Genomic DNA, 26,105 nt, shown 5'->3' on the forward strand with positions numbered 1-26,105 from the left:
GGAGTGCGCTGGGGGGTGGGGGGGAATCAGCTGGAGCGCGCTGGGGGGTGGGGGGAATCAGCTGGAGCGCGCTGGGGGGGAATCAGCTGGAGCGCGCTGGGGGGGTGGGGTGGGGAATCACCTGGAGCGCTGGAGCGCTCTGGGGGGGTGGGGGGGAGCGCGCTGGGGGGGTGGGGGGGAATCAGCTGTCGGGGGGAGCATGCTGGGGGGGTGGGGTGGGGAATCACCTGGAGCGCTGGAGCGCTCTGGGGGGGTGGGGGGAGCGCGCTGTCGGGGGGAGTGCGCTGGGGGTGGGAATCAGCTGGCCGGCGGGAGCGCGATTCAGGCGGCTCCAAAGGAGAAACCGCCCAATTACCGTATTGACCCGTGTATAAGCCGAGTTGGGATTTTTCAGCCTTTTTTGGGGGCTGAAAAACTCGGCTTATACACGAGTATATACGGTATAAGGGCTCCCTTTAACAGACACTTTTGTTTCCTGTTTAAATGACACCCTCTTTATCTGTGGTGCACCACACTTCTCCAAAAGGTACAAACACTCGTTGTTGACAAGGAAGTTCAACTAAGAGCAGAACAAGCTTCAGACAGCTCACAAGAAGTACGAAGGCTTCATTGCATACAATCTCTCTGAAAATACTTCTCAACTGTTTGTTCTGAAGCTGGAGGCCTCTACGGGCAGGCCTGGATGCTCCACGTGATAAAATCAAGCTACAAAACACCTTGAAGTCACAACAAATGGATAACAACACATCCTTGCATAAACTGAAGATAAAGCTGTGCACGTTGCAGCACGGAGATGCCGAGCCAGCGTAGGGGTTAAATGGAGCAAAAGCTATGCAAAACATTTTATTTACACTCTCTGCAGCACTCCAACATATGGGAAGGGTGTGTCACTGCATCCACAGAAGGCAAAGGGGGTTTTGGGGTGGGTGGGAGGAAGTATCACAGACATGTGCAAGCCCTCTCAAGGCTGGAGCTGCTACAGGTAAGGTAATGGTAGTCTCCTGCAGAAGCACCAGGTCATTCCTGACCCATGGGGTGACGTCACAGTCCAACGTTTACAGGAACAGGTAACAACCATTAATAAGGTGAGAAGACTCCCCAGACAATGGAATAGCAACAAAAGCATGGATGCCCTTCATTGTCTCTGTAGATCCTTCACCCTCACTTCCATCTAGGCCAATTCCATGATCTGCATGCTATAAAAGGGTTTTTTAAGGAACTGATTTTAGGAATGTACCAAATTATGTCTGGCAAGTTATCTTGGCCACAGTCAAATCTTGTAGAACCGCTGGAAAAAGGAGCTACTGGAAGGCCCGATCTTCTCCTCTTATATCTAGTGCTTTTCTTGTTTAAGAAAAAAAGAGTGCCATTACTCATCTATAAGGATGTGCTGATTTCTACCAATTCACCCCTTAGGGCTTGAGAGACACCCCCGCTCAAAAGGTGCTGGTGTTCAGTACCTGTGAATACTGTCATACACAAAAATGCCCTGCTTATACCTTGCCTTAAGTCCCACCTCACCACTCTCTTTGGCAAATCAATGCGGGGGGAATCAACCCAGCTAGCAGGCTTACCTTTCAAGGGTAAGCCTCCTCCAGGTAACCAGCACCTCATCTTCTCTAGAAAGAGCTTCCTGCCTGGCACCATTCCTCCTGGGCAGGCAAGGGGCTAGCTGGGTTCCACCCACCTTGCATCTGCGATGTGGAAAGTACAATTGCACACAGTAACACTGGATAGCTACAGTCCAAGTGGCCACGATGTTGCCCCTCAAGAGATGACCTGTATTAGCATCTCTTCCCATCAATTAAGCAAGAGTCTCTATCCTGCAACTGCAGCAGGCTAAAGCAATTCTCGGTGGCCTGAATACAAGTTTGCAACCCCACGCTCAAGAGAAGTGGGAGGGGGGGAAGAGCCTAAAGTTCATCAGCTTTGTGAGAAAGTGGAGCCACTTTCTGAGTGTTTCCTTCTGCCTCTACATGATCAAGGGGCTCCTTGGCCCCGGGCTCCTCAGTCTCCATTTCTTGCTCATCTGTGTCCTTCTTCTTCTTCGTTTTTGTGTTCTTCTTGGCTTTGCCCTCTTTTTTCTTTGTTTTCTTCTGCCCTAAAGCCGACATGTCCCCTTTCTTGCCATTCCATTTCTCGGTCAAACAGCCTATGAAGGTGAGAAGTAAGAAAAGGAAACAGTAAAATATTGGCTCTGTTCCTACTTCAATGTCAGTATTCCAACTATTCCAACTATAGCCAAGAAACTATAATTTCCATTCATTTTATCAGGCAGACAGCTGCACTGCTCCACAGCAACATCCAAAAATAAAAGCTGTGTAGTACTATTTATTAAGATGAAGAGAAACAACACAACACATCCTTGGTGCCGCCAGAGCATTTCTGCAGACGGAACCATTTCTGCCCATTTTTGGAGCATGGTTTTCTCACTTCTCATGTTCTGATGCAGCCCAAAGTGTCCCCCTAAAAGTCTGTACTTGGGGTTCCTTGACCCTCTCTGGAGAAACACTCTGGGGTTTATTTTTGGGATGCAGCAGGACGAAGCAAGAAAGTCGCACTCTGTAGTTGGAAATAATTCTGCCCACAAAAAATTGTCCAGGTGAATCCAAGTTGTGGTGGGCATGCTTTCGAGGTCTCTGGAACTCCTACTCAGGCTGGATTAATTTTAAAAAGGGAGTTATGGGGAAGAGAAGGAAAAAAAGGTATTTAGGCCATGACCTTAAGAGCTTTCTCTGCATCCTGGAAAGGATGCTCTACTGATACCAATGGATGCAGGAAGAGGTTTGTATCAAGTTGTACCCATGGCTTTCCAGGAAGAAACAAAGCAGTGAAAAAACACAGACCTGCGTTTGATCAACTGCAGGTCTTCTGTGTTTTCAACAGGATGGTATCCATTTTTTTGTGTTTTCTCCCAGAAGGTCAGGGGTGCTACCTGATGAATGCATGAAGCTGCCTTTTACCGAGTCAAACCATTGGTCCATCAAGATCAGTATTGTCTACTCTGGCAGCAGCTCTCCGGGTTCTCAGGGCAAGGTCTTTCACATCACCAGCTACCAGCTACCTTATCCTTTTAAGTGGAGATGCCAGGAGTTGAACTTGGATGTTCTGAATGTAAAAAGTATATGTTCTACCACTGAGGACACCCAGCAGCCACTGGAATCATTCAGTTTGAGTTAGTGGTTATTACAGTCAAGGGGACCTGGGTTAAACTTCTGACTCAAACATGATCTTAAGAACATAAGAAAGGCCCTACTGGATCAGACCAAGGCCCATCAAGTCCAGCAGTCTGTTCACACAGTGGCCAACCAGGTGCCTCTAGGAAGCCACAAACAAGGCGACTGCAGCAGCACCATCCTGCCTGTGTTCCACCGCACCCAAAATAATAGGCATGCTCCTCCTCTATCTTCATAGAGTCACCGTGGGCCAGTCACCATCTCTTTGTCCTACCTGCCACATGGATGTTGTGAGGATAAAACGGGGGTAAGTGGTTGTTATCCTGAGTTTCTTTAACTCTTACAAATATGATAAATGAGGACTGAAACAGTTGCATTAGGACCTAACTTAGTATTGATCAATCATATCTACCTATGTATACAAGAGCTCTTCTATGTGGGGGGGAGGAAGTATTCCTTTTTTTTTTTAATGCTACACTCATGTGGTGAAGGCCCTGACCTGGATGGCCCAGGCTAGCATGATCTTGTCAGATCTCAGAAGCTAAGCAGGGTCAGCCCTGGTTAGTATTTGGATGGGAGATCACCAAGGAATGCCAGGGTTGCTGTGCAGAGGAAGGCACTGGTTAGTCTCTTGCCATGAAAACCCAAAAAAAAGGGGTCGCCATAAGTCGGCTGCGACTTGACGGCACTTTACACGCACACATGTGGTGGAGAAGGCACAATCTTGGGAGAATGCCTCTTCCAAAATGGAACCTCCTAGCTGCAGTCTACATAACTATTAGCACTTCAAATAATGAATACTCATAATAAAAAGATCAGCCTCCTGATTAGTCAGGAGAAACCTTTTTATTCAACTAAAATAATTGTAAGTGAACTAACTGATTTGACTCAACACACTGCAAGAGACTACATTTCTAAGTCAACTGTAGTGCGCAGAAGTGGCTTGCAACCTTAATCTCACTCCTCCTCATAACTTTAGGAGTCAGGCCACGGATATCCCCGTAACACACAATCAAAACATGCTTGCCCAGGGGGAACGCATGACTGAGCAGGGGTTCAAAGCCACACCTCCAGTCTAGCACTGCATCTTATTAACAGTGCCAGCACTCCTGCCTATGTGGCCTTATTCCCAACACCAACTATCAGTAGCCTGCCACTGTTTAAAAAAACAAAACAAAACCCTTGCTGAGCCCCAGTCGATCACAGGCATGTCTCTGAAACCCAACAGCCCAGCCACCACTGGGAGAGCAACTCACTGGTGTCTTTTCCTTTCAAAACATGATTTGCACAGAGGAACTGGGAGAGGTCTTCTTCCTGGTGGTTTTTGTACCAGTCTTCAATAACATCTTCATATTCCTCCACCAGTGTATCACACTAGTAGACAAGGATACAGCCTGTTAGAAAAATACCCTTTACAAAGAAAGTGACAAATACAAGGGAAAGGTGTGCATAAAGCAGTGTATTTCAGTGTCCATCATATCTGCTCATGGAATCTCTAAACATACAGGCAGGGAGCCCCCAAGGACTTGCAGGGAGCATCTTTCCCCCCATATTCCTCCCCTACCATTTTCTCTTTTCCTTCCCTTAGAGCAGGGGGGTCAAACATAAGGCCCGTGGGCCGGATCTGGCCCCTTGAGAGCTCTTATCCAGCCTGCGAGCCAGCCACCCCCACACTCTTAATCTGTGCTAGTGAGGCATGGCCCAGCCTGACCAAATAACATTTATGTCATATCCGGCCCTCATAACAATTGAGTTCAACACCCCTGCCTTATCGAGCCCTACATGAATGGACAGCACTGAGAGTCAGGTGCAATAGAAGAGGACATCTTACCATCCCCATAAACACCTACAGAGGAGTTAGGCAGGGCTGTTTACTCGCCCCCCTGCTATTTGCCTATTATATAAATAACAAAGTCAGTTCCTTGAATGCACCGGATTTACATCCACCTAAACTAGCGGACAGGCGTATTCATATTCTGCTCTATGCCGATGACGCAGTACTTCTTTCAAGAACCCCAGTTGGCCTAAGGAGGGCGCTAGTGAGAGTGAGAATGTTCTGTGAGAAGGAACGCCTGACTATTAATTATGACAAAACAAAAGTAATGGCTTTTGGTAATCGCCTTAATTATAGGAGGTGGAGCATAAATGGCCATAGGTTGGAACAGGTAACCCAATTCAAATATCTTGGAATGACAATCCAGTCATCTGGCTCCAAGCTGGCCCATAATACCTATGTTGCCAATTTAGGGGAAAGATCAGCCCGTTCAATAATAAATTTTCTCCAGACCAAAGGGGCACACTATATTCCAGCCGCCCTTAAACTTTTTCAGGTGAAAACTCTAGCACAAATGTTATATGGAACACAACTTGACTCTCCACCCTCATGTCTTATTCCCATGGAACGAGTGCAATCCAAGTTTCTTAGAGCTGCCCTGCAATTGCCAAGATGTGTATCAAATGCTATGATCTGTTTAGAAACTGGCATGATGAAGGTGGAGGCAAGGGCTGTCTTGTCCTCACTTTATCTCTGGCTGAAAATTAATTTCAACCGCAAGGGTCTTTTTCCACTGATTCTGTGTGATACCTTTAGGTCAAAGTGGATAATAGCCATTGAAGACAAACTAAATAACCTGGGTTTTACCCCCCTAGCACTACTTCAGTTAGGGTGGGATCAAGCTAAGTAAACTATAAACCAAAGGGTTAAAGATATCGAGCGACAAGTAGATCTAGCAAGAGTGCCCCTATTTATGGCTCCCCCCACTCCAAATTTATCCTTGCACCGGCAGCCTATCTCCGCTACTTAGAGATAAACAAATATAGGAGGGCTTTTACCTTGGTTAGGTGCGCAGCCTTACCCTCTGCTATGTTAGAGGGGAAATTCAAGAAGATACCCAGGGCAGAAAGACTATGCCCCAGCAAATCCGGGGATTTAGAAACCACTGAGCATGTTCTCCTGAACTGTAACTTTTACACTATACCCCGTTCTAAGTTTATTCAGCCTTTCATACTGAGAATGAGACCCGGCAGGGAAAGAGAAAAGATGGAAAAGCTTCTACAAGGAGATAATCCCTCAATCACCTCTCAGGTAGCAAAATTTTGTACGGCTGCAATGAAAATTTGTTGCCAGAGAGTAGTCTCTTAGTCCAAATGGCAGATGTAACTTAGATGTTATTTATTTATTTATTTATTTATTTATTTATTTAAGTGAATTAAGACTTGGACTGTAAACCTGTGTCGGTAAGACCATTTTAGTCCATGTATCTTGTTTTATCTGGCCAAGGGCCGCAAATCTATCACCCCTGCCTTAGAGTCCATTTCCCTGCTTCCTTCAGTCTTTCCCACCCATCAGCCAACCAATTTTTACACACACCCTGACACTGGTCCCAGCATTACAGAAACAAGGCTTAGAAGGCTCAGTAACATTACTGTGGTGGCCTAACAACCTCCAAAATGGCCACTGAGTATTCAGTAGGCATTCTTTTAAAGTTACAGGTGTTTCTATTATTTGGCTGCTGTTTTTTAAAGATTTCATATTATTCAGCAAACCTGGGACATCCTTCAAGGGTGTAGAGAAATCCCCCCATCAGTCTCTAGTTCCACTCTGCAGCTCTATCGATCCACATTCTATGGTCCAGTTTGGAATTAGAGATATGTATTGCGCATATCTCTACAAAAGGAATTCTTACAAAATTTAAAAAATGTACAAATTGACTAAGCTTGTTTAGAGTAGTGGCTGTGTTAGGAAAGTCTGTGCAAATCATCCATAAATTATGTGGCTTCAGGCAAGCCATTCTTTCATATACTGTCCATATAACACTGCTTCATACCACTGCTCCATCTAGCTCAGTATCTGCTGGCAATGGCTCAGCTACCTAAGGCCCTTTGGCTGGACACTCCAGAGAGCCAGTGTACAGCAGAAAGTCAGATTAGGACCAAGAAGACTCAAGATCAAATCCACTTCTAGCCAGGAAGCTTCCTGGCTGACCTGGAGCCAGTTGTTCTACTCGCTCTGTTAAACTGTCAAGGCAGCAGCTGGTGAAACAAAACTTCTGCCAAGAATGCCAGTGGAAAACTGCGATCTGTCCCCTCCTCACACACTTAAAATTAAGCAGAATTTACACCTTGATTGCCAAACTGTACAACTACAGCATACACTCTATTCTGATCCATGTGAAGATCCATCCTTATTTTCCAGTAGAACTTCACCAAAAGAAGAGTTGGTTTTTATATGCTGACTTTCTCTACCACTTAAGGAAGAATCAAACCGGCTTACAATCACCTTCCCTTCTCCTCCCCACAACAGACACCCTGTGAGATAGGTGGGACTGAGAGAGCTCTAAGAGAACGGTGACTAGTCCAAGGTCACCCAGCTGGCTTCATGTGTGTAGGAGTGGAGAAACCAACCCAGTTCCCCAGATTGGCATCCACCACTCATGTGGAAGAGTGGGGAATCAAACCAGGTTCTCCAGATTAGAGTTCACCGCTTCAAACCACCGCTCTTAACCACCACACCATGCTGGCTTGAGGGTGAGTCACCCACCCAATAGTCTTCCCATTCTAAGAGGGAAAAATCCACTGCCAGTTGGTCATTTCGCATCCTCCCCAGTTCTCAAACTTTTTAAAAAAGACTTGGTCACATTCACTACTGTAAATGAATTTACCAGATGCTCAAGGCAGCAGCTGGCAGTGCTTGACTGGGAGGAATTCTGTGGACATTCTCTTCTTGGGTGTAGGTAGAGGAGCCACAGAAGCTCTGCAAGTGAGTTTCAGCAGGACACAGCTTGAGGAGGCAAAGAGTGTGTGGGGAAAGCAATTTCACACACAGGTTGCAGAGGGGAGGTGGACAGAGTAGAAACACATTGAGTTCTGGAAAGGAAATAGCAACGGAAGGGCCACAGCCTCTCACAAACCAATCAGATATGCAGACCCCCTAAAAAGGAAGCAAACCGTAGACCATTCTAGATATTCTGCGAAGCAGCCAGCAACTTTGGCTGCTGTTCTGGCCACCCTTGCTCTAATCCAGAAGATCACCTGGAAGCTTCAATCCTTCTGGAGTGCTTCACTGCCAGCTGTCCTCACCCTCAGGCTAATCCAAGCGCCTTACCTGTTTCTTAAGGTCAGCCACTTCTGCAGAGGTTTCATTCCAAAGCTCATAAGGAATGTCCATCACCACTTTCACTCCTTTATGCACCAGGTTATGAAGAGTTTCAAACGTCTCAGACATGCCCTAAAGCAATAAGGGAACTCAAGTTAATAGATGTGTTTTGTAGGAAGAATTTTTTAAAATGTATAGTCCACGGCTCTCGCTTACAAAAATGTAAAAATAACGCAATCGAAACAATACACGATACAGAACAAACAGTGCAATGATTGGGTTACAAACTTAGAAAGCAATGCAACAAACAATATGAGCCAGCATACCATAAACAATGCAAAAACTGGATTTCAGAATTCAGAAAATAATGCAATAATGACAGGATACTGTGTACAATAAACAGTGCCATAAACTACAGCCTTATTCCTTTTATGAACGTGCCTCCCTGAACAATTCCATTCCGAAAAGGAAGTGCAAGGTGTACAATCCCGAATCCACTTGCATTCACCACTCTTGGAAAAAGAAGACCTCAGCCCTTCCAAAGCAATGCCAACAGATCACAGTACCACAGAAGTTTCCTTTCCTTCACGACTGCCAAGCAAACCTTAACTATTTCATGGATTATTTACAGAAGCTAAACTTGGGTTCTATCCTTTCTTATAGGAATGTTTAAAATGAGCAGGCATTTCCACTATGGTGGAGATGCGTAAGAGCTATGAAATATTGGGAAATGATCTTTATTATGCTTTCTAAAGGAATTGGTCACAAAATTATTGGTACACATGAGCTATTTCTATTAAAGTATGGAGTGTCTATTCCACACAAATTTCAGGTTTTTGTTCTACATGCCATTATAGCTACCAGGTTTGCTAAACTTTGGAAACAAAGACAAATTCCATCTTAACAATCTTTCTTAGGTCAAGCTAAGGATTTTTATTTACTTCAAAGGAATGAAGACTCTTCAAGCTGTGATGTAACATGAAAACAAGCCTTAAATCATATGGATCAAACTATGTAACCTCTTCTTTACTTTTTTATTATGCTAAATTTGCTAAAGATAGGACATTTGGAGGACTTTCATTCATAGGGTCGCCTTGAGTCGGAAGCGACTTGACGGCACTTAACACACACACAAATTTGCTAATATATTCTTTTCTCTTGCCATGTCCGTAAATGTGTGTATATTTGTTTTTTAATGAGCACGCATTGTTTCTTAAAACCTTAGAAACTAGACAGAGATTTGTTTGCATAAGCTGGGGCCAAGGGAGGGAATTTGATAGCATTTTCTAGTTTCTAGGAAGCTTCATGAACATAAGAACATAAGAAAGGCCCTGCTGGATCAGACCAAGGCCCATCAAGTCCAGCAGTCTGTTCACACAGTGGCCAACCAGGTGCCTCTAGGAAGCCACAAACAAGACTGCAGCAGCACCACCATCCTGCCTGTGTTCCACCGCACCCAAAATAATAGGCGTGCTCCTCTGATACTAGAGAGAATAGGTATGCAGCATGACTAGTATCCATTCTAACTAACAGCCATGAATACCCCTCTCCTCCATGAATATGTCCACTCCCCTCTTAAAGCCCTCCAAGCTGGCAGCCATCACCACATCCTGGGGCAGGGAGTTCCACAATTTAACTATGCGTTGTTTGAAAAAATTCTTCCTTTTATCTGTTTTGAATCTCTCACCCTCCAGCTTTAGCAGATGACCCCGTGTTCTAGTATTATGGGAGAGGGAGAAAAACTTCTCCCTGTCCACTCTCTCCAAACCATACATAATTTTATAGACCTCTATCATGTCTCCCCTCAGCAACCTTCTTTCCAAGCTAAACAGCCCTAAGCGTCTTAACCGCTCCCCATAGTTGCTCTAGTCTAGTCTAGACTAGTTGCTCTAGTCCCCTAATCATTTTGGTTGCTCTTTTCTGCACCTTCTCAAGCTCTGTAATATCCTTTTTTAGGTGTGGTGACCAGAACTGTACACAGTGTTCCAAGTGTGGTCTCACCATAGATTCTCCAGTCCTCTGGTACAGAGGCTAATCGAAGGGACATATTACATATCTTTGTTAGAAGTTCAGCAATTTCCCAATTGAGTTCTTGAAGAACTCTAGAATGAATACCGTCTGGTCCCTGTGACTTGTTAGTTTGCTGTTTGTCTAGACGTTGTAGGACTTCCTGCCTTGTTACCACTATTTGCCTCAGTTCCTCATTTTCCCTTCTCCAAAATCTCTGTTCAGGAGAATCTGCCCTGTATCTTCAACAGTGAAGACAGATGAGAAGAATTCATTAAGTTTTTCAGCAATCACTTTATCCTCCCTTACAGTTCCTTTACTCCCATTGTCATCCAATGGTCCAACCGCTTCCCTAGCTGGTTTCCTACTCCTAATATACTTAAAGAATTTCTTATGGTTTGTTTTGATGTGTTTAGCAATATGCCCCTCAAAATCTTTTTTTGCATCTCTAATTATCTGCTTGCACTTCCTTTGTGCAAGTTTGTGTTTGCTTCTGTTCGCCTCATTTGGGTAAACCTTCCAGTCTCTGAAGGAAGACTTTTTTTCTCTAATTGCTTCCTTCACCTTACCCATTAGCCATGGTGGTGACCTCTTGGACTTATTACTACCTTTCCTGACCTGCGGTATACAAGCTAGCTGAGCCTCTAGCAATGTGAACTTGAGTAACCCCCATGCCTGGATCCATTTCTCCCATTCCCTCACAATAGTTTCTGACCCCCAAAAGACCCCAGGTTCCACTTCAACACATATTTTGAAGCACAATGAGTTTTTCCACATTGAACAACTCATTCCAAAATTTTTATTCTGCTTTTCCTATATTCAAAGCAGTTTTACAAAAATGCATCACATACATAGTAAAACATTACAAATAATAATAAAAATAGGAAAAAATAGGAAAATACTAATTAATTAATAGATTAATAGAACAGTCAAATAGCAAGTGAAATAAATATATTTTGCACTGTTTATGGAGAGTCAGGAGGGATGTGGCCTCCCACCCTAATCTCTCCTGGGAGCCAATTCCTAAGGAAAGTGGCCACCACAGAAAAGACCATGTTTCTTTTTGCCACATATCTGATAATTTTTATCAGCAGGGCCTGTCTCAATCATAACTGGTGTGAGGGCACAGCATTTATTTTCAAGTGGGAGATTTGAAGGAGGGCACCGCACAGTGCAGAATTCAAAATTTCCAGGGATTTGGCCAATAATTGGTATTGCTCCAGAAATTTGTAATGCTTGCAAGACAATACTGAAGAAGGACAGCTTACTAAGGCAGCTTTGAAATAAAAGGGCTGATGTACAAGGTCTCCCAAAATACCATGCACGGCAATTAAAAGTTTCTACTTAAAAAAAAAAAAGTTGAATTTGTGAAGTGACCCCAACTTTTGTCTCCACCCCCCCCCCCCAAAACTACAACACAGCTTGGCTACTTCTTTGAATCTGCTCTTTGATATATGGATACAGTTGCCAGCTCCAGGTTAGGAAACTCCTGGAGATTTGGGGGTGTAGCCTAGGGAAGACAGAGACTTTAGTGGGGTAAAATGCCATAGAGTCCACCTTCCAAAGCATTGATTTTCTCCAAGGGAACTGATCTCTACAGTCTAGAGATGAGCTGTAAGTCTTAGCACTGCAATCCTATGCAGAGTTACTCTATTAAGACCATTGAAATCAAGGGACTTAGATTGGAGTAACTCTGCATAGGATGGCACTGTAAGACTTGCAAAAAAGTCCATTGCAGCAAACTTTGGAAACGCAAGAATGGTTAGAAGTACTAACCTTTGCAAACCGATTGCTTCCTGTCCTCTCTTTGTGCAGGTTGTACTCCAATAGCCTGTTGCAGATGTTTTCTTGCACCTCAATTAGGCGAATGTCCCTGCAGGGAGAAAAGGGTGTTAGTGAATGGAAAGATGTCCCCAGTAACAGAACTGGTAAATACCAGCTAGAAAACTGAACTTCATGATGACAAACCTGAAAAAAATATGTCAGGAAGAGGCCAGGGATTCTTTCACCACAGCTTTGAGCAAGAGGTTTGTTGGATTAAGATCATAAGAGCCTGCTGGATCAGGCAAATGGTTCTTCTAGTGCAGCATCCTGTCTCACGTAGTGGCCAACTAGTTCCTCTAGAGGGCCAATAACAAGGCACAGAAGCCAAGCCTTTCTCTTGATGTTGCCTCCTGGCACTGGTATTCAGAGGTTTACTGCCTCTGAATGTGGAGGTTCCCTTTAGTCACCATGGCTGGGAGTCACTGATAGACCTTTCCTCCATGGATCTATCTGATCCCTCTTTAAAGCTGTTTATGCCTGTGGCCATCACTACATCCTCTTGCAGCAAATTCCATAATTTAGCCACTCATTAAGTAAAACAGTCTTTCCTTTTGTCCATCCTGAATCTATTGCCAATCAACTTCATTGGGATTTTTCATTCCCATGTGCAGCACCGTACACTTGTCGAAGGCTCCTTTTAGATCTAGGACGGCCACCAATAATGTAGATCCACAGCTATATTTGTTAACCAAATGCGATAGGATGATGCAGTGGTCCAATGATGACTTCCCCCAGCAAAAACCTGCCTGTTCTGGGCCCAAAATTTCCACAGTGTGAGTTTGCTTAGCAAATGTCCAGGATATAGTTTTCCTATTATGGAGAGCAGACTAATGGGCTGGTAGTTGCTTGGAAGTGAGTGATGACCCTTTTTAAATATTGGGACAAGAATAGCGTTCTTCCATGACTCAGGGGTGTGACCCGTCTTATTGACTGCTGTAAACAAATCAGCTAGCAGGAATGTCCAACAGGGCGGACTGCCCTCATTGCGCCCTGATTGAGTCACGCCGCCAGGTGGGGAGGCCACCAAGCCGGGTGATGGCGGTGGGCTGCGACCGGCTCCAGGTCAGCTGGGAAGGCCCATGCCGGGCACCTTACACTTATTTTGCCACATTGTTGCCCATTCACCCAATTTGTGGAGAACCTCCTGGAGCTCTTCAGAGTCAGCCTTGGTTTTGACCATCCTGAAAAATGTTGTGTCAACTGCACACTTTGCCATTAAACTGTTAACCCCCCAGTTCTAGATTATTTATGAACAAATTAAATAGCACCGGTCCCAATACAGATTTATGTGGGACCCCACTGCTTCCTTCCTTTGAGAGATCTGTCCATTTATTCCTATTTTCTGATTATTTTCATTTAGCCATTTTTTTAATTCATAAAAGGACCCATCCTGTTATCCCATGACTGCTAAGCTTACTCAGGAGTCTTTGGTGAGCTACCTTGTCAAAAGTATTTTCCAAGTCCAAGCATATAATGTGTACTGGATCACCATTACCTTCGGCCCGCGGGATCATTTCATCCGGCCCCTGGCCCACCTGCAGGGGGAGAGCATCTGCTTGGGAGGGGCTGTGGATCAGGGGGAGAGCATCTCCTTGCCAGGGGCTGTGGATTAGGGGGAATTCAATCCACGGCATTGCTGGCTCTGGCAAGAAATGAACAGAGGTGGGTTGCCATTGCCTTTCTCTGCATAACGACTCTGGTATTCTTTGGTGGTCTCCTATCCAAGTACTAACCAGAGCCGACCTTGCTTAGCTTTTGAGATCTGATGAGATCAGGCTGGGCTGGGCTATCCAAGTCAAGTTCCAGGCAGCATGTAAAATTTCTTAGTAAATAAAATGTACTTCATAGTTTCTCTGGGCCAAAATGGGTAGGTTGCCAATAGGTTAAGATCCTAGACATCTGCAGGACAAACCTACTGACACTTTCCAATGAGTAAGCCCTGCTGACTGGACTTGAGTAGGATTTAGAGTAGACCTGCATAAGATTGCATTGCTGATCACTTTTTGTTTTATATATGTACATTTTATATATATAAATTTTGTATGGCCCCCGAATAATGTCCAAGATATCCAAATGGCCCTTGGCAAAAAAAAAAGGTTCCCCACCCCTGATCTACATGTTTGTTTCCTCAAAGAACTCCAAAGGCTGGTTAGGCAGGACTTCCTCTGAAGAAACCATGCTGATTTTTCCTTGGCAGGCTTTGTTCTTCTATGTGCCTAACAATTACCACTTGGAGACTTGGTATAGCAATTCCACCACCTGGAAAAGTTGACTCAGTCTCTTCTTGGGGGGAGAGGGGTTGGATGTAGTGAAACTGAAGACCTGAAAATCACTTTATGAATAATCAGGCAGAGCCAAAGTGGGCATTTTATTTGGTACAGAGGACTACATATTTATCAGGAGCCACAGGCTAGAGCAGATTTGTATATCAAGTTGTTTCTAGTCACTATTTTGCACTGATTTTTTAATTAACATGGCTGACTACAAACAAAAGCCCAGGAATGCTGTACTACCAACATTTTAGAGAAGAGATGGTTGAAAACATTTTTAATTTAGAAAAGGGATCTTTGGAAAACACATCACTGTATTCATGAAACCAGAAACACCAAGCACAATCCAGTAAGAGATGGGCATGCATAACCCTGGGATCTACAGTACTACGCACACCAGTTCCACTGGTTTTAGTGAAACTCTGGAGTGCCCAATTTTCATTGGATTTCACTACCACTTTGCTGGCAGTTGCACAAAAGGACCTCCTAGGTCACGCAGAGCCTGCATAGTATTAAATGAATACACCTTGCAGGAGAAACAGGCGGTGAACAGTTTCTGGGAATAGGAATATACAGTAATAAGGAATTACTTGAAGCCATCTTATTCTGAATCAGACCATCCGTCCATCAAGGTCAGTATTATCTACTCAGAGTGGCAGTGACCCTCTAGAGCCTCAGGCAGAGGTCCTTCCCATCACCTACCACCTGGTTCTTTTACCTGAAGATACTGGGGGTTCTTCTTCTGAGCCACTGCCTCTCTCTGTTACACTGCAATCCTGAACAGTCACACCCTTCTAAGCCCATTGACGGCACTGCTCTGCTGAGAATTGCACCAGGAGTCTGTATGTCTAACCATTTAACAAACATACTGTTAAAAGGTTTAGATAGCTCTTGTATGGGCAGAAAGGCATGTTATAAATTTTGTAAAGAAAATAAAATGGGAGCAACATGGAGTGAGATATTGCAATGTATGGTATGAAGAATCATTTCCACATGCCCATCACAAGCCCCCTTCACTTACGATTTTGTGTACTTTATTTTAGATCCTCTGCCATCCAAGAATCCATACTTTGTGTCAATCACTTCCTTGGTCTTGCCAGTTTCATCAAAGGCGGATTTTAATTCCAAAGCCACATACTTGCACACTAAGAAAAGATTGACGGCAGTAAGATTTTAACAGCTGACCAACAGTTGGTAGACTGGGTTGTTCTCATAACACAGAGGTGGGTAAGCTATATTGCCCAGAATGCTTGCATATATTTGAATACTACAGTAACTAATGACAAAAATCAGACCCACCCACCCCTATCTCTCAGTAATATAATACATTACTAGTAAAGACAAAAAGAGATCAAATTGAGTTGATGTATTTGTACACTTCCCAAAAAAGCATGAATGTGCCAATATTTTCAGTCATGTATATTATGAAAATACACTTGGCAAGGAGTTGAAATAGACCACAGTCCCACTACAAAGTGTGTATTTTGTTTCAAACCCAGGTTTGCTGCCTTGAGATGGTAAGTTTACCAGCAGTAACAAGCACTGTAATCTCTCAAATTTTTGAACTAGGGCTCTTTCCAAACTTCTGCTTTCTGAGCCTCACTTTGCATACTTCAAAACAACTCCATTCTATCTCTGCCAACCGTCTGTTTGCCAGATGAGTACAATAAGATCCTCGTGCAACCACTGTCACAGAGTCAGTGGAACACACTTGACCTGGAATTATCCTTTGGGCCTATGCTTGACTTTGTTTAGCTACTTAAATTCTGCAACTTCTGGTACATCGTGGCAAAATGGAGAGGGAAGAAACAGTTCCTTTTGTTCCCTTTCACTATCGTAGTGCACACTGTCCATGAAATACAGTTCTCATACTGGTCAATGTTTGGAAAGCCAGAACCTGCTTGACAGATGAGAGTATGGCAGCCTCTTCCTTGAACAAGAGTTAAGGAAAAGAGCAGACAACCAAAACTCACAACACCTATACACCAGAGTGGGAAGAATGAGTCTAACCAGTTCATTGCAGCTCTGGCAACATTTTAGGAGTTTTATGCATAAGTTCATTATAAATTGCCCAAGTGCTGTAAAAGAGTGAAGGGCCAAGTCCCTGGCGTATTAGAAGAGAGAAGGTGCAACCGGCTTTAGGATTTCTATAATTTAAATCCTCTGGTATCTATAAACAGATTAAGTGAAACTTAACCAGGATAGTGCCAATCTATATTTGTCATCCAATACTTTCACGCTTCCCTCTGCTACAAAACGCTTCAACAATTAAACCATCATCTCCTTTACCACTCATGTCACTGGATAGCATTCATACCTCTTTAAGCCCTGAAATAATATCCTGCTTTTGGTTTGTTCTTTGGTGCCCCATTATTGGACATACCATCCCCGATTGCCTTTTTTCTTTCAACAAGAGCCGTGATGTTAACAAGATTCAAGATGACCCACCTCAACTTCGTCATCACTGCTAAGACCTCAAGATCTCATTCTGCTCATGATCCTGCCCAAGAGACAAGAATGGCCTCCAAATTCTTTAAGTTAAGAGTCTTCTATGTTCACACCTTTTTCATAATCTGATTTTACACCATAATCTGATTTTACACAACATCAAATTATCTACAGAACAAAAATTCCACAAAATCTGTCTCCTAATAGATGTTCAGTCATGCCTGATGCTTTCCCTGCCCTCACTGTTTCAGCCCTTCCAACTCCATCACTAGAGGTTTGTTGCTATTACTCGTTCAAAGTTCTACAAAGCAAGGTCTTTTTTTAGACCAACAACACATATTTTCAAACCAATTTTTTAAGTCCCCAAGCTTCCCCCTTCCCCCCAGCAACTAGATGTTCTATTTATTTTTATTTCAAAAGCTTAGAACTTAACCTTGTCTCATTCAACCTCACAAATGCCCTGGGATGAGGCAGGTATCCAGTATTCCAATTTAATGGATGGGAAATTAAGGAAGAAGTTCCTCTTCCCACATTAATATGGGTGTTTTTTTTTTTTGCAACATGGACCTTAGAAAATAGCAGGGAAACCATACATATAGTGTCACATGCAACAAAACATGCCCACACACTTCCCCACAGATACATATGCTGTACACTTAATCAGAAAGCCACAGCTAATCACTGCTTGTTAATACACACAGCGTCATGAAACTCACAGGTGAGCTGCTATCACTTGAACCACCATGCAAATTCCACACCATTTTGTATAGTGAAGCAATTTCTTATAAGAAAATGTTTAACGTATGAAACAGCTCTCAGCGATAATGACTTGACCTGTGCTGCCAAAGCATTTGATGGATGGGGGCGACAGGAAACCCCTAGCACACTCCTGTGACCACAGTCCTCTCTCATTTCTAAGGGCAACTTCTCCTGTCGTTACCTGTCTCCTTCACCAAAACTCCCATTACTCGAAGAACACAGAAAATGTTTAGAGCAGGGATGAGGAACCTCCGGCAGCCCGCGGGATCACTTCATCCGGCCCCCGGCAGAGGGCCACCTGCCAAGCCCCTCCCCGCTTGAACCCCCGGCTGGCGTGCGCTTCCCGAGCGGCTGCCGGAGGGCCCCCTGGCCAACCCCCTCCCTGCTGGATCTCCCGGCTGGCGCTCTTCATTAGAGGGTCTTGGCAGGGGCTGTGGATCAGTGGTAGAGCATCTGCTTGGGAGGTGCTGTGGATCAGGAGGAGAGCATCTGCTTCGCAGGGGCTGTGGATCAGTGGTACAGATCTGCTTGGGAGGGGCTGTGGATCAGGGGGAGAGCATCTCCTTGGCAGGGGCTGTGGATCAGGGGGAGAGCATCTCCTTGGCAGGGGCTGTGGATCATTGGGAGAGCATCTGCTTGGCAGGGGCTGTGGATCAGTGGCAGAGCATCTGCTTGGCAGGGGCTGTGGATCAGTGGCAGAGCATCTGCTTGGCAGGGGCTGTGGATCAGTGGTACAGCATCTCCTTGGAAGGGGCTGTGGATCAGGGGTAGAGCATCTGCTTGGGAGGTGCTGTGGATCAGGGGGAGAGCATCTGCTTGGGAGGGGCTGTGGATCAGTGGCAGAGCATCTCCTTGGCAGGGGCTGTGGATCAGAGGGAGAGCATCTGCTTGGGAGGTGCTGTGGATCAGGGGGAGAGCATCTGCTTGGCAGGGGATGTGAATCAGGGGGAGAGCATCTGCTTGGCAGGGGCTGTGGATCAAGGGGAGAGCATCTCCTTGCCAGGGGCTGTGGATCAGAGGGAGTTCAATCCACAGCATTGCTGGCTTGGGCAAGAAATGAACAGAGGTGGGTTGCCATTGCCTTTCTCTGCATAACGACTCTGGTATTCCTTGGTGGTCTCCTATCCAAGTACTAACCAGGGCCAACCTTGCTTAGCTTTTGAGATCTGATGAGATCAGGCTGGGCTGGGCTATCCAAGTCAAGTTCCAGGCAGCATGTAAAATTTCTCAGTAAATAAAATGTACTTCATAGTTTCTCTGGGCCAAAATGGGTAGGTTGCCAATAGGTTAAGATCCTAGACATCTGCAGGACAAACCTACTGACACTTTCCAATGAGTAAGCCCTGCTGACTGGACTTGAGTAGGATTTAGAGTAGACCTGCATAAGATTGCACTGCTGATCACTTTGTTTTATATATGTACATTTTATATATATAAATTTTGTATGGCCCCCGAATAATGTCCAAGATATCCAAATGGCCCTTGGCAAAAAAAAAGGTTTCCCACCCCTGGTTTAGAGCAACAAGAACACAGAGGCACAGGGCCTTCCTGTCCTCCTAAAAACCTCTCTTTTCAACACTTTCTTTGCCATATCACATTAATACTTAAACCTCCCAGTAAACACGTTTTAAGTGTCACTGTATTCGTCCACAATCACCTTTTCCTATGCTTGTCTCTCCCCATAGGAACTTTGCCAATGGAGACAGAGACCATTATCCTGTAAGTGGCCATAAATAATAATAACAGTAAGCAGCATCTGATAGACTCATTTTCCAACATGGACTTGTCTAATCCCCTATCTCAAAGCCTTCCAGACTAACAGGCATCACCACATGGCGCAACCGTGACTCTCCAGCCACTAAGTATGCAGGACCTCCCTGCAGCCGCTTCCCCCCCCCCCCACCCCACCCCACCCCACCCCACCCGATGCTGCTACATCCCATCCCCCCCTCACCTTCGCATTTACTAGGCAGCTTCACCCATTCGCTGTCTTCGGCGACGGCTCCCCCCAGCCCAGGGGCCGGCACCAGCGGCAGAACCACCAAGAGCACCGCGGTGGGGCCCCAGGAAGCCATGTGGGTCCCCTGCTCGGGCTGCCACGCTTCCGCCGCCCTCCAGCACACACTTCCTCCCGCCCAGCGCTTCCGGGAACCTCACCTCTCTCCAAGTGTAACCACGACAACCAGACACCCCGGCCAATCGCAGTCAGCAGCGTGTCACAATGCGGCCAACCGGCAGGCGCGCACCGCCCGTTCCTTAGGTTACCGACCAATCAGAGAGATTCGAAGTCACTCGCTCCCCCAATGAGGAACGCGGAAAGCTTTAGTTCCCGGCTCAGCTAATTGCGGCGACAGTTAGACTGGGCTGTGATTGGTGCATCTTGGTCCCTGCCTGGAAGCCCCCAACTTTTCTGGGCAAAGAGGCCGTTCGCTGGTTACGCGTAGAACTTTTGCTTTTTATTCGCTCCAAAGTAGGATCTTTGTACTGAGTTGAGAGCCTTGATAAGTCAGGGAAGAGGACCGAACCCAGCCTTTACTACATATAAAATATATGCTCCGCTTTTGAACCCTGGCCCCGCTCTAGACTATTGCAGTTAAATGAGCAGTATTATTCTACACAGTTCAGCCCACTGTCAAGTCAATGTGTTGTCTCATTCATTCACACATGGGCATGCATCGTTTCATAACCCATGGCTCGCAGGCATTACAAACGACCGTAATCACCTCCTGAGTACAGACTATTTTAAATGTAATGTCTGTACTAAACCTAAGCCATCAGTATGCCTGGATATAATTCAAGGGGCTGTACATAGTCATGAAGAAATCATACTCTGTTGTTAGACCTCAGACTTTAATCATGTGTCACTTTAGATTTTACCATAGTGAGAAAACAAGATTCGCAGGAACTGGACAACAAATTTAGTAATATAAAGAGGACTACACAAATCACAAATATAATGAAATTATAACAAGTTTTATTTATTCCATATTCCTCACCAACAAGGATCCTAAAAGGGTGAGAGGGTTGCCAACCTCCAGATAGGGATGCCAGCCTCCAGGTGGGACCTGGGGATCCCCTGGAATTACAGCTCATCTCCAGACTACAGAGATCAGTTCCCCTGGAGAAAATGGCTACTTTGGAGGGTGGACTCTAGGGCATTACACCCTGCTGAGGTTCTTCCCCAAACCCTGCCCTCCACAGGCTCCACCCTCCAAATCTCCAGGTATTTCCCAGTCCAGAGCTGGTATTCCTAACGATAGGTCCAATCTTCCATCAGGATTTGTGCACAGACAGAATGTGGGTGTCTGGCTCGGTCACACCTAGTAAGTTATAAGCATCAAAGGAAAATCAATAGAAGGCCACAGCAAAAATGGCTATTCAAAGAATTCAAGTGAAAACTTCCTTCCTCTCCAGAATATGTAAACATTTTTGAACAATATTTGCTTTGGTTGGAATGTTCTCTGAACCTCTGCTTCCATTTGGTGTTCACATATTACTGTAGTTCAGACCACTGCAAGGTGTGAAAGTAGTGTGTGTGTGGGGGGGATCAGGATCTACCACACATCTTTCTTTTTACTGAGATATGACCAGAAGCTGTAATCCTAAACACACAATCAGGAGTACGTCACATTCAACTCAAGAAGTTTAACTTCTGATTAAACAAATTTAGGAATGTGCAGTAAATTATCTTAACCCTGCAATCCATTGCTCTTTGTACAATCCATGGTAAATGTATACTGGAGTAGAATCAAATCTGACTTTGTATGGATGAACTGCAGGACAATTGTGAGACTTCAGATGTGGTGATGTGTCTTTTCTGAAAGGAGAGAGAGAACATTATGACAAGCTAAGAGATTCATTGATATATTTGTTACATTGGATTCCCATCCCTCTAAGGAGCTCAGGGTGATATGTGTGAAGATACTCTTTTTATCATCTCAACAACCCTGTGAGTCGGATTTTGTTTTGATGCAGGGGATATATATCCATGAATAATTAGGCACAGAAAAAATGACTTGTCTGAAGCCATCCTGTAGGCATTTTGAGCCTTTTATGCACGGGTTGTTCCCATCATGGTCACCCCCGACTACTTTGGGGCTTTGTTTTAATTATGCATGTATTTTCTGACCTTCAGAAGTCGCCTCACTGTCCCCTCGCGTTTCCCCCACATTTTGAGGATGCTGTTTTACCCCTAGTTTAAAGTCTGCCTCGATTCCAAATCAAAAGCCAGTCCTGTGCATACTTGTCACTTTGGGTTTTTCTCCCTATGTCCATTCTTACTTCTCCCTCCCAAGTGTCTGTCCCCCTCATCCAACCCCTCTCACCTCGAAGCCATTATCCAGTGCACAAGCGAGAGAATAATGCTGGGATACTACGAGGCTGCTTATTTGGTCAGTTTCACAGCAAGTGTGGGTCGCTTTCAGTTCTTGGCTGATTTGCCATTCTCCCCTTATATACCTCCTCTTACAAGCATGGAAGCCTTTGTTGTTGTTGTTTGCAAGTGCATGTTACCGATGGAATGATGAATGTCACAAATGACCATGTGAGTGTTGTTCTGTTCTTATGACCCCTGCATTGAGTTACGCAGAAACAAATTGGTATGTGTGTGGGGGGGGGTTGTCTAGACCCTTCTCTGCTTTGGCGGTAAAATGGCCACTCGATTCAAATCAAATGAAAGAATCCTGCTGCAGGGCTGGCAGGGGTTGGTGATGTATTTCAAAATACATACCATAGCCAATTGCAAAGTAGCATTTTCAGGGGTGGGGACTCACGTGTGGTTCAGAAGTTCCGCATTTTTTTCTGGGGATGTATAATTGATCACAAGATACTCCTCAAATTTCTTTGGGGCAAAAAGCCCCTGTGCATAGTGTTTTGAGAATTCAACTGCAAATACTGTGCAGTAAGAGAGCAGCTGATCCATCAGAAATAGACCATGCATAAAAGGCCTTGGTTGAGTGGGAATTTGAATCAAAGTTTCCCCAGCCAGGTTCTCAATAGAAATGGAAGACAGTGAACATTTCCCTCATTAGTCTTGCAGCAAGGTTCATATTCTTGATCCTCTCCCAAGCAGAAATCAGAGGTTGTTGTTTTTTTTAATTTGGAGCATAGACAATGATGTTTTGCATACATTTTGATCATCACATGGGCAGCAAGAGAGAATTAACCTGCTATCCTTCCAATGTACTAAATGTAAAGATCCCACTCACTATCACTAGACTTAATGAAGGAATAATCTTCCTGAAGCTGCTGGAACTGGACAGTAAACAGTACTCCATTATAATTCTGTGGTTTTGCATTGGGTGAAGCATTGGGTACATACTCTTGTATTTCTTTATCAGCAGCTATTTCATCTCCTTAGTTGACAGTGCGGAAGTTTAAAAAATACACACACACATGTTGTATGTTGGAGTTATTCTCACCTCTTGTAAAGGAAGCAACAAGTAATCAACACATCAGTCAGGAGAAACTTGAAGAGCAACATTCGGATGGCCAAAAGAAGCAGGATCTGAGAACAGATACGTTGTGTTTCAGTGGATGATATCTGATCCTGGGCTGTCAACAATAAATAAGTGAATGACATGAAATTACTGATCTTGTACTCCTTTTTGGGAAATAACTCCTTGTTACATATAGTGAACCAAATTCTGTTCTATATACTTTTATAATTCTTGAGTTAATTAAGTCTTCATTGCATGCAGGGCAAAAGCACTGTAATATTTGAATGCCTTTCCCCCTGAAAAGCTGGGTCCAGCTGAAAATGCATAATGCACCAAGACTGGGAAGAAGGAAACATTTCTGCTTACTTCCGTGGTTTTCATCCAGGCATGAATCTTCTCTACTTTCTTCTACAAGGCAAAAGAAATATTGGACTGTAACAGAGGAAAGCTAAAAAAACAATTCCTTATAGTTACAAGCTTCTGTTTTGCTGAATTCTCCTAAGTTTCCAAGTTGATCGCTGAGTTCTTGAAATGCGCACATTCTGTCCTCATTTTTCAATTTTTAAGAGGAATCTGTGCAAATATATATAGTATGTAGATAGGGGGAGAGAAGGCTCTGTGGACACAGCAAAAGGCATGTACCAAGGACCACAGATACCACCCAGCAGCTAGATGTAGGGGTTTCCTTTGGGCTATTTATGGCTTGGTTAGAATTAGACTGGTTTTTGCTGTGATTATAGAGAGTTAGACTGCAGCTTTATTTTAATTGGACTTTATCAGGTTGTAAGCACCTTGATTATAAGAGAGGTAGGGTAATAAATATTTAAGCTAATTACAGGGCAATCCTGTGCAGTTACTCCAGTGTAAGCCCACTGAAATAAGTAATTCTGTGAGGGTTTACACTGTTTATTAATTATCTTTCCAGAGACAAATCTTAACTGATAATGTACAATTGGGGTAGGGTTTTTTCCCTTTGATAATTACCAGAGATTTGAAGAGAAGTGGTGTCCCACATCCTTGAAGTTTGGTTTTGTGCAACACAGCAAGTAATTGCATCCCATGATTCAAATTCTTTGGTGTGAATGGCAAGTTGAGAGATTGTGCTGACACCGTCATCTCCTCCTCTGGAAACTGTATAGGTGAAAGACTCCAGCATGCTCCCATTTCCATTGGAAAACCAAACATTACCTGCTGCTTCCTCTGAGAGGTCATTCACCACACAAACCACCAATGTCTTCCTTTCGCCATTGATTACCACACTGAGTGGCGGTGCCATAATTGGAAATAGGCCCCAAGATCTACCTGCTGTTAGAATAAAATTCCCTGTTACAAAGGTGCATACACAAAGAACAGAGCATAAGGTTGTGCAATGTAACAGAACGGGAGGGCTATCGGTTCTATATATGTCAAGGATTCTCCTCTGATTCCTCTGGGCTCTTTTCCAGATAGCTAGATTTCTTCACTTTCACATTTTTTTCCTAATATAATAGCAGAACAATCCAAAGCAGTGTTACACCTTTCTAAATCAATTGAAGTCCCTGAGCAGAGAAGGGTATAACTCTGCTCAGGATGGTACTGTAAGGGAGACATCACTGTGGCAAGACCAGTTCAGTGCGACATTCTATGAGGGAAAGAATGGGAAGGCCACAGAATGGGGGAAGCAGCTTGCATCGGACTGAGAGACAGTAGCCGTATCCACACCTCATTGGATATTGCGCTTCATTTTGCTGTAGCAATAACTCACAATTGGATTGCCTTGTCAACACAAGATAATCCATAAAGCTGCCTTCTACTGAATCAGACCCTTGGTCCATCAAAGTCAGTATTGTCTACTCAGACCAGCAGTGGCTCTCCAGGGTCTCAGGTAGAGGTCTTTCACATCACCTACTTGCCTGGTCCCTTTAACTGGAGATGCCGGGGATTGAATCTGGGACCTTCTGCATGCCAAGCAGATGCTCTACCACTGAGCCACGGCCCCTCCCAATCCAGTTGTGAACAATTGCAATAGTGCAACAATGACATAATTTGCTGAGGGGAAGCAGAAAATGGGGTGCAATTGCTAGTGTGTTGGACTTAAATATTTCAGGGCTGCCTCAGGCAAGACCCTTCCTTCCTCCATCTTCAATACCTGCTAATGAACTGGCAGGTGAGCAAGCACTTTTCTTCACTCCTGCTGCTACCCCCTGCTTGCTTGTCCAGCAAGCAGGTGGAAGCCACTTGGGGTCACAGGGGCCCCTGTCAGCAATGGGTTCTTCTTTAGCCTTGGCAGCTGCCTGAGCAGCTGACCTGTGATGCTGATCCCCAGGTTAATATCCCAGCTGAACAATTACACTTGCTAAGCAGCAAATCACCAACCATAGTGCAACACAGAGTTCTGCTTAAGCATGCTTAGTAAACCTTTTCTGATAGTACAGTGATGTGCACTTAGAGACTCCCAGCCGTGAGAAGTTTTTTCACACACTCCCCAGACACATGCAGTAGTCAGGTTCCTAGTCCTTGTGAATGAACAGGATGGTTGAGGCCATATGAACTCTTGGCTGGAAGTAAGCCAATTAAACGCAGTGGGGCTTGCGCTTCTGAGCAAATGCACACACCTATAGGACTGTCCCTCCATATTGGATGGTGGCCACAGTCTCTCAGCCTAACCAACCTCAGAGGAAAAACAAATCTTGAGACATTTTAAAAGTAAAAGGATGTGCCAGGATACATTGGTTAGTGTTCAGGATGCCACAAGACTCTGGCTTGTTTTTTGTCCAGCTTGTACATTTGCGGGTTGCTGTGGGGCTTAAAGATACTTCCTGGAAGACAGGCAGGATAGAAATTTAACCCATAAAGTAACTGAATTCCTGACTTGGAAATGTCAGGAGCAGAACAGTCTAAAACCAGTTAGAGAGGACAACAACTTTGCACCTTTCTGTTTAGGGGATGGGGGCAGCTACCTTCTCCCTGCTCTCTAGAAACAGCATCTGACCACTACAAGTGAGTAAGGAAGGAACTTTTACTTACCAGTCAGAAGCTGAAGTGCTGCACTGGTCAGGAGGTACCTGATTGGCTTCCAAGCCAATTTAATGCGGAGAGCCTGTGGCAT

General features: G+C 44.6%; 2 protein-coding genes across 2 annotated transcripts; both read right to left on the reverse strand.

Moving 5' to 3' along the window:
* Nucleotides 1-1,913: 1,913 nt before the first annotated feature.
* Nucleotides 1,914-19,699, reverse strand: CNPY3 (canopy FGF signaling regulator 3). The gene is made up of 6 exons (XM_056853391.1): nucleotides 19,534-19,699; nucleotides 15,394-15,517; nucleotides 12,055-12,151; nucleotides 8,281-8,403; nucleotides 4,433-4,550; nucleotides 1,914-2,152 (listed from the first exon to the last, which is right to left on the reverse strand). The coding sequence occupies exons 1-6, from the start codon at nucleotides 19,652-19,654 to the stop codon at nucleotides 1,914-1,916; spliced, it is 822 nt and encodes a 273-aa protein (XP_056709369.1). The 5' UTR covers nucleotides 19,655-19,699.
* Nucleotides 19,700-21,263: 1,564 nt separating this feature from the next.
* On the reverse strand, nucleotides 21,264-26,105 carry PTCRA (pre T cell antigen receptor alpha). Its single transcript, XM_056853392.1, has 5 exons — nucleotides 26,024-26,105; nucleotides 24,002-24,322; nucleotides 23,384-23,425; nucleotides 23,000-23,132; nucleotides 21,264-21,396 (listed from the first exon to the last, which is right to left on the reverse strand). Exons 1-5 carry the CDS (start codon nucleotides 26,103-26,105, stop codon nucleotides 21,264-21,266), a joined length of 711 nt encoding a protein of 236 aa, XP_056709370.1.

Source organism: Euleptes europaea, chromosome 7 (assembly GCF_029931775.1).
Source record: "Euleptes europaea isolate rEulEur1 chromosome 7, rEulEur1.hap1, whole genome shotgun sequence".
Lineage (NCBI taxonomy): Eukaryota > Metazoa > Chordata > Lepidosauria > Squamata > Sphaerodactylidae > Euleptes > Euleptes europaea.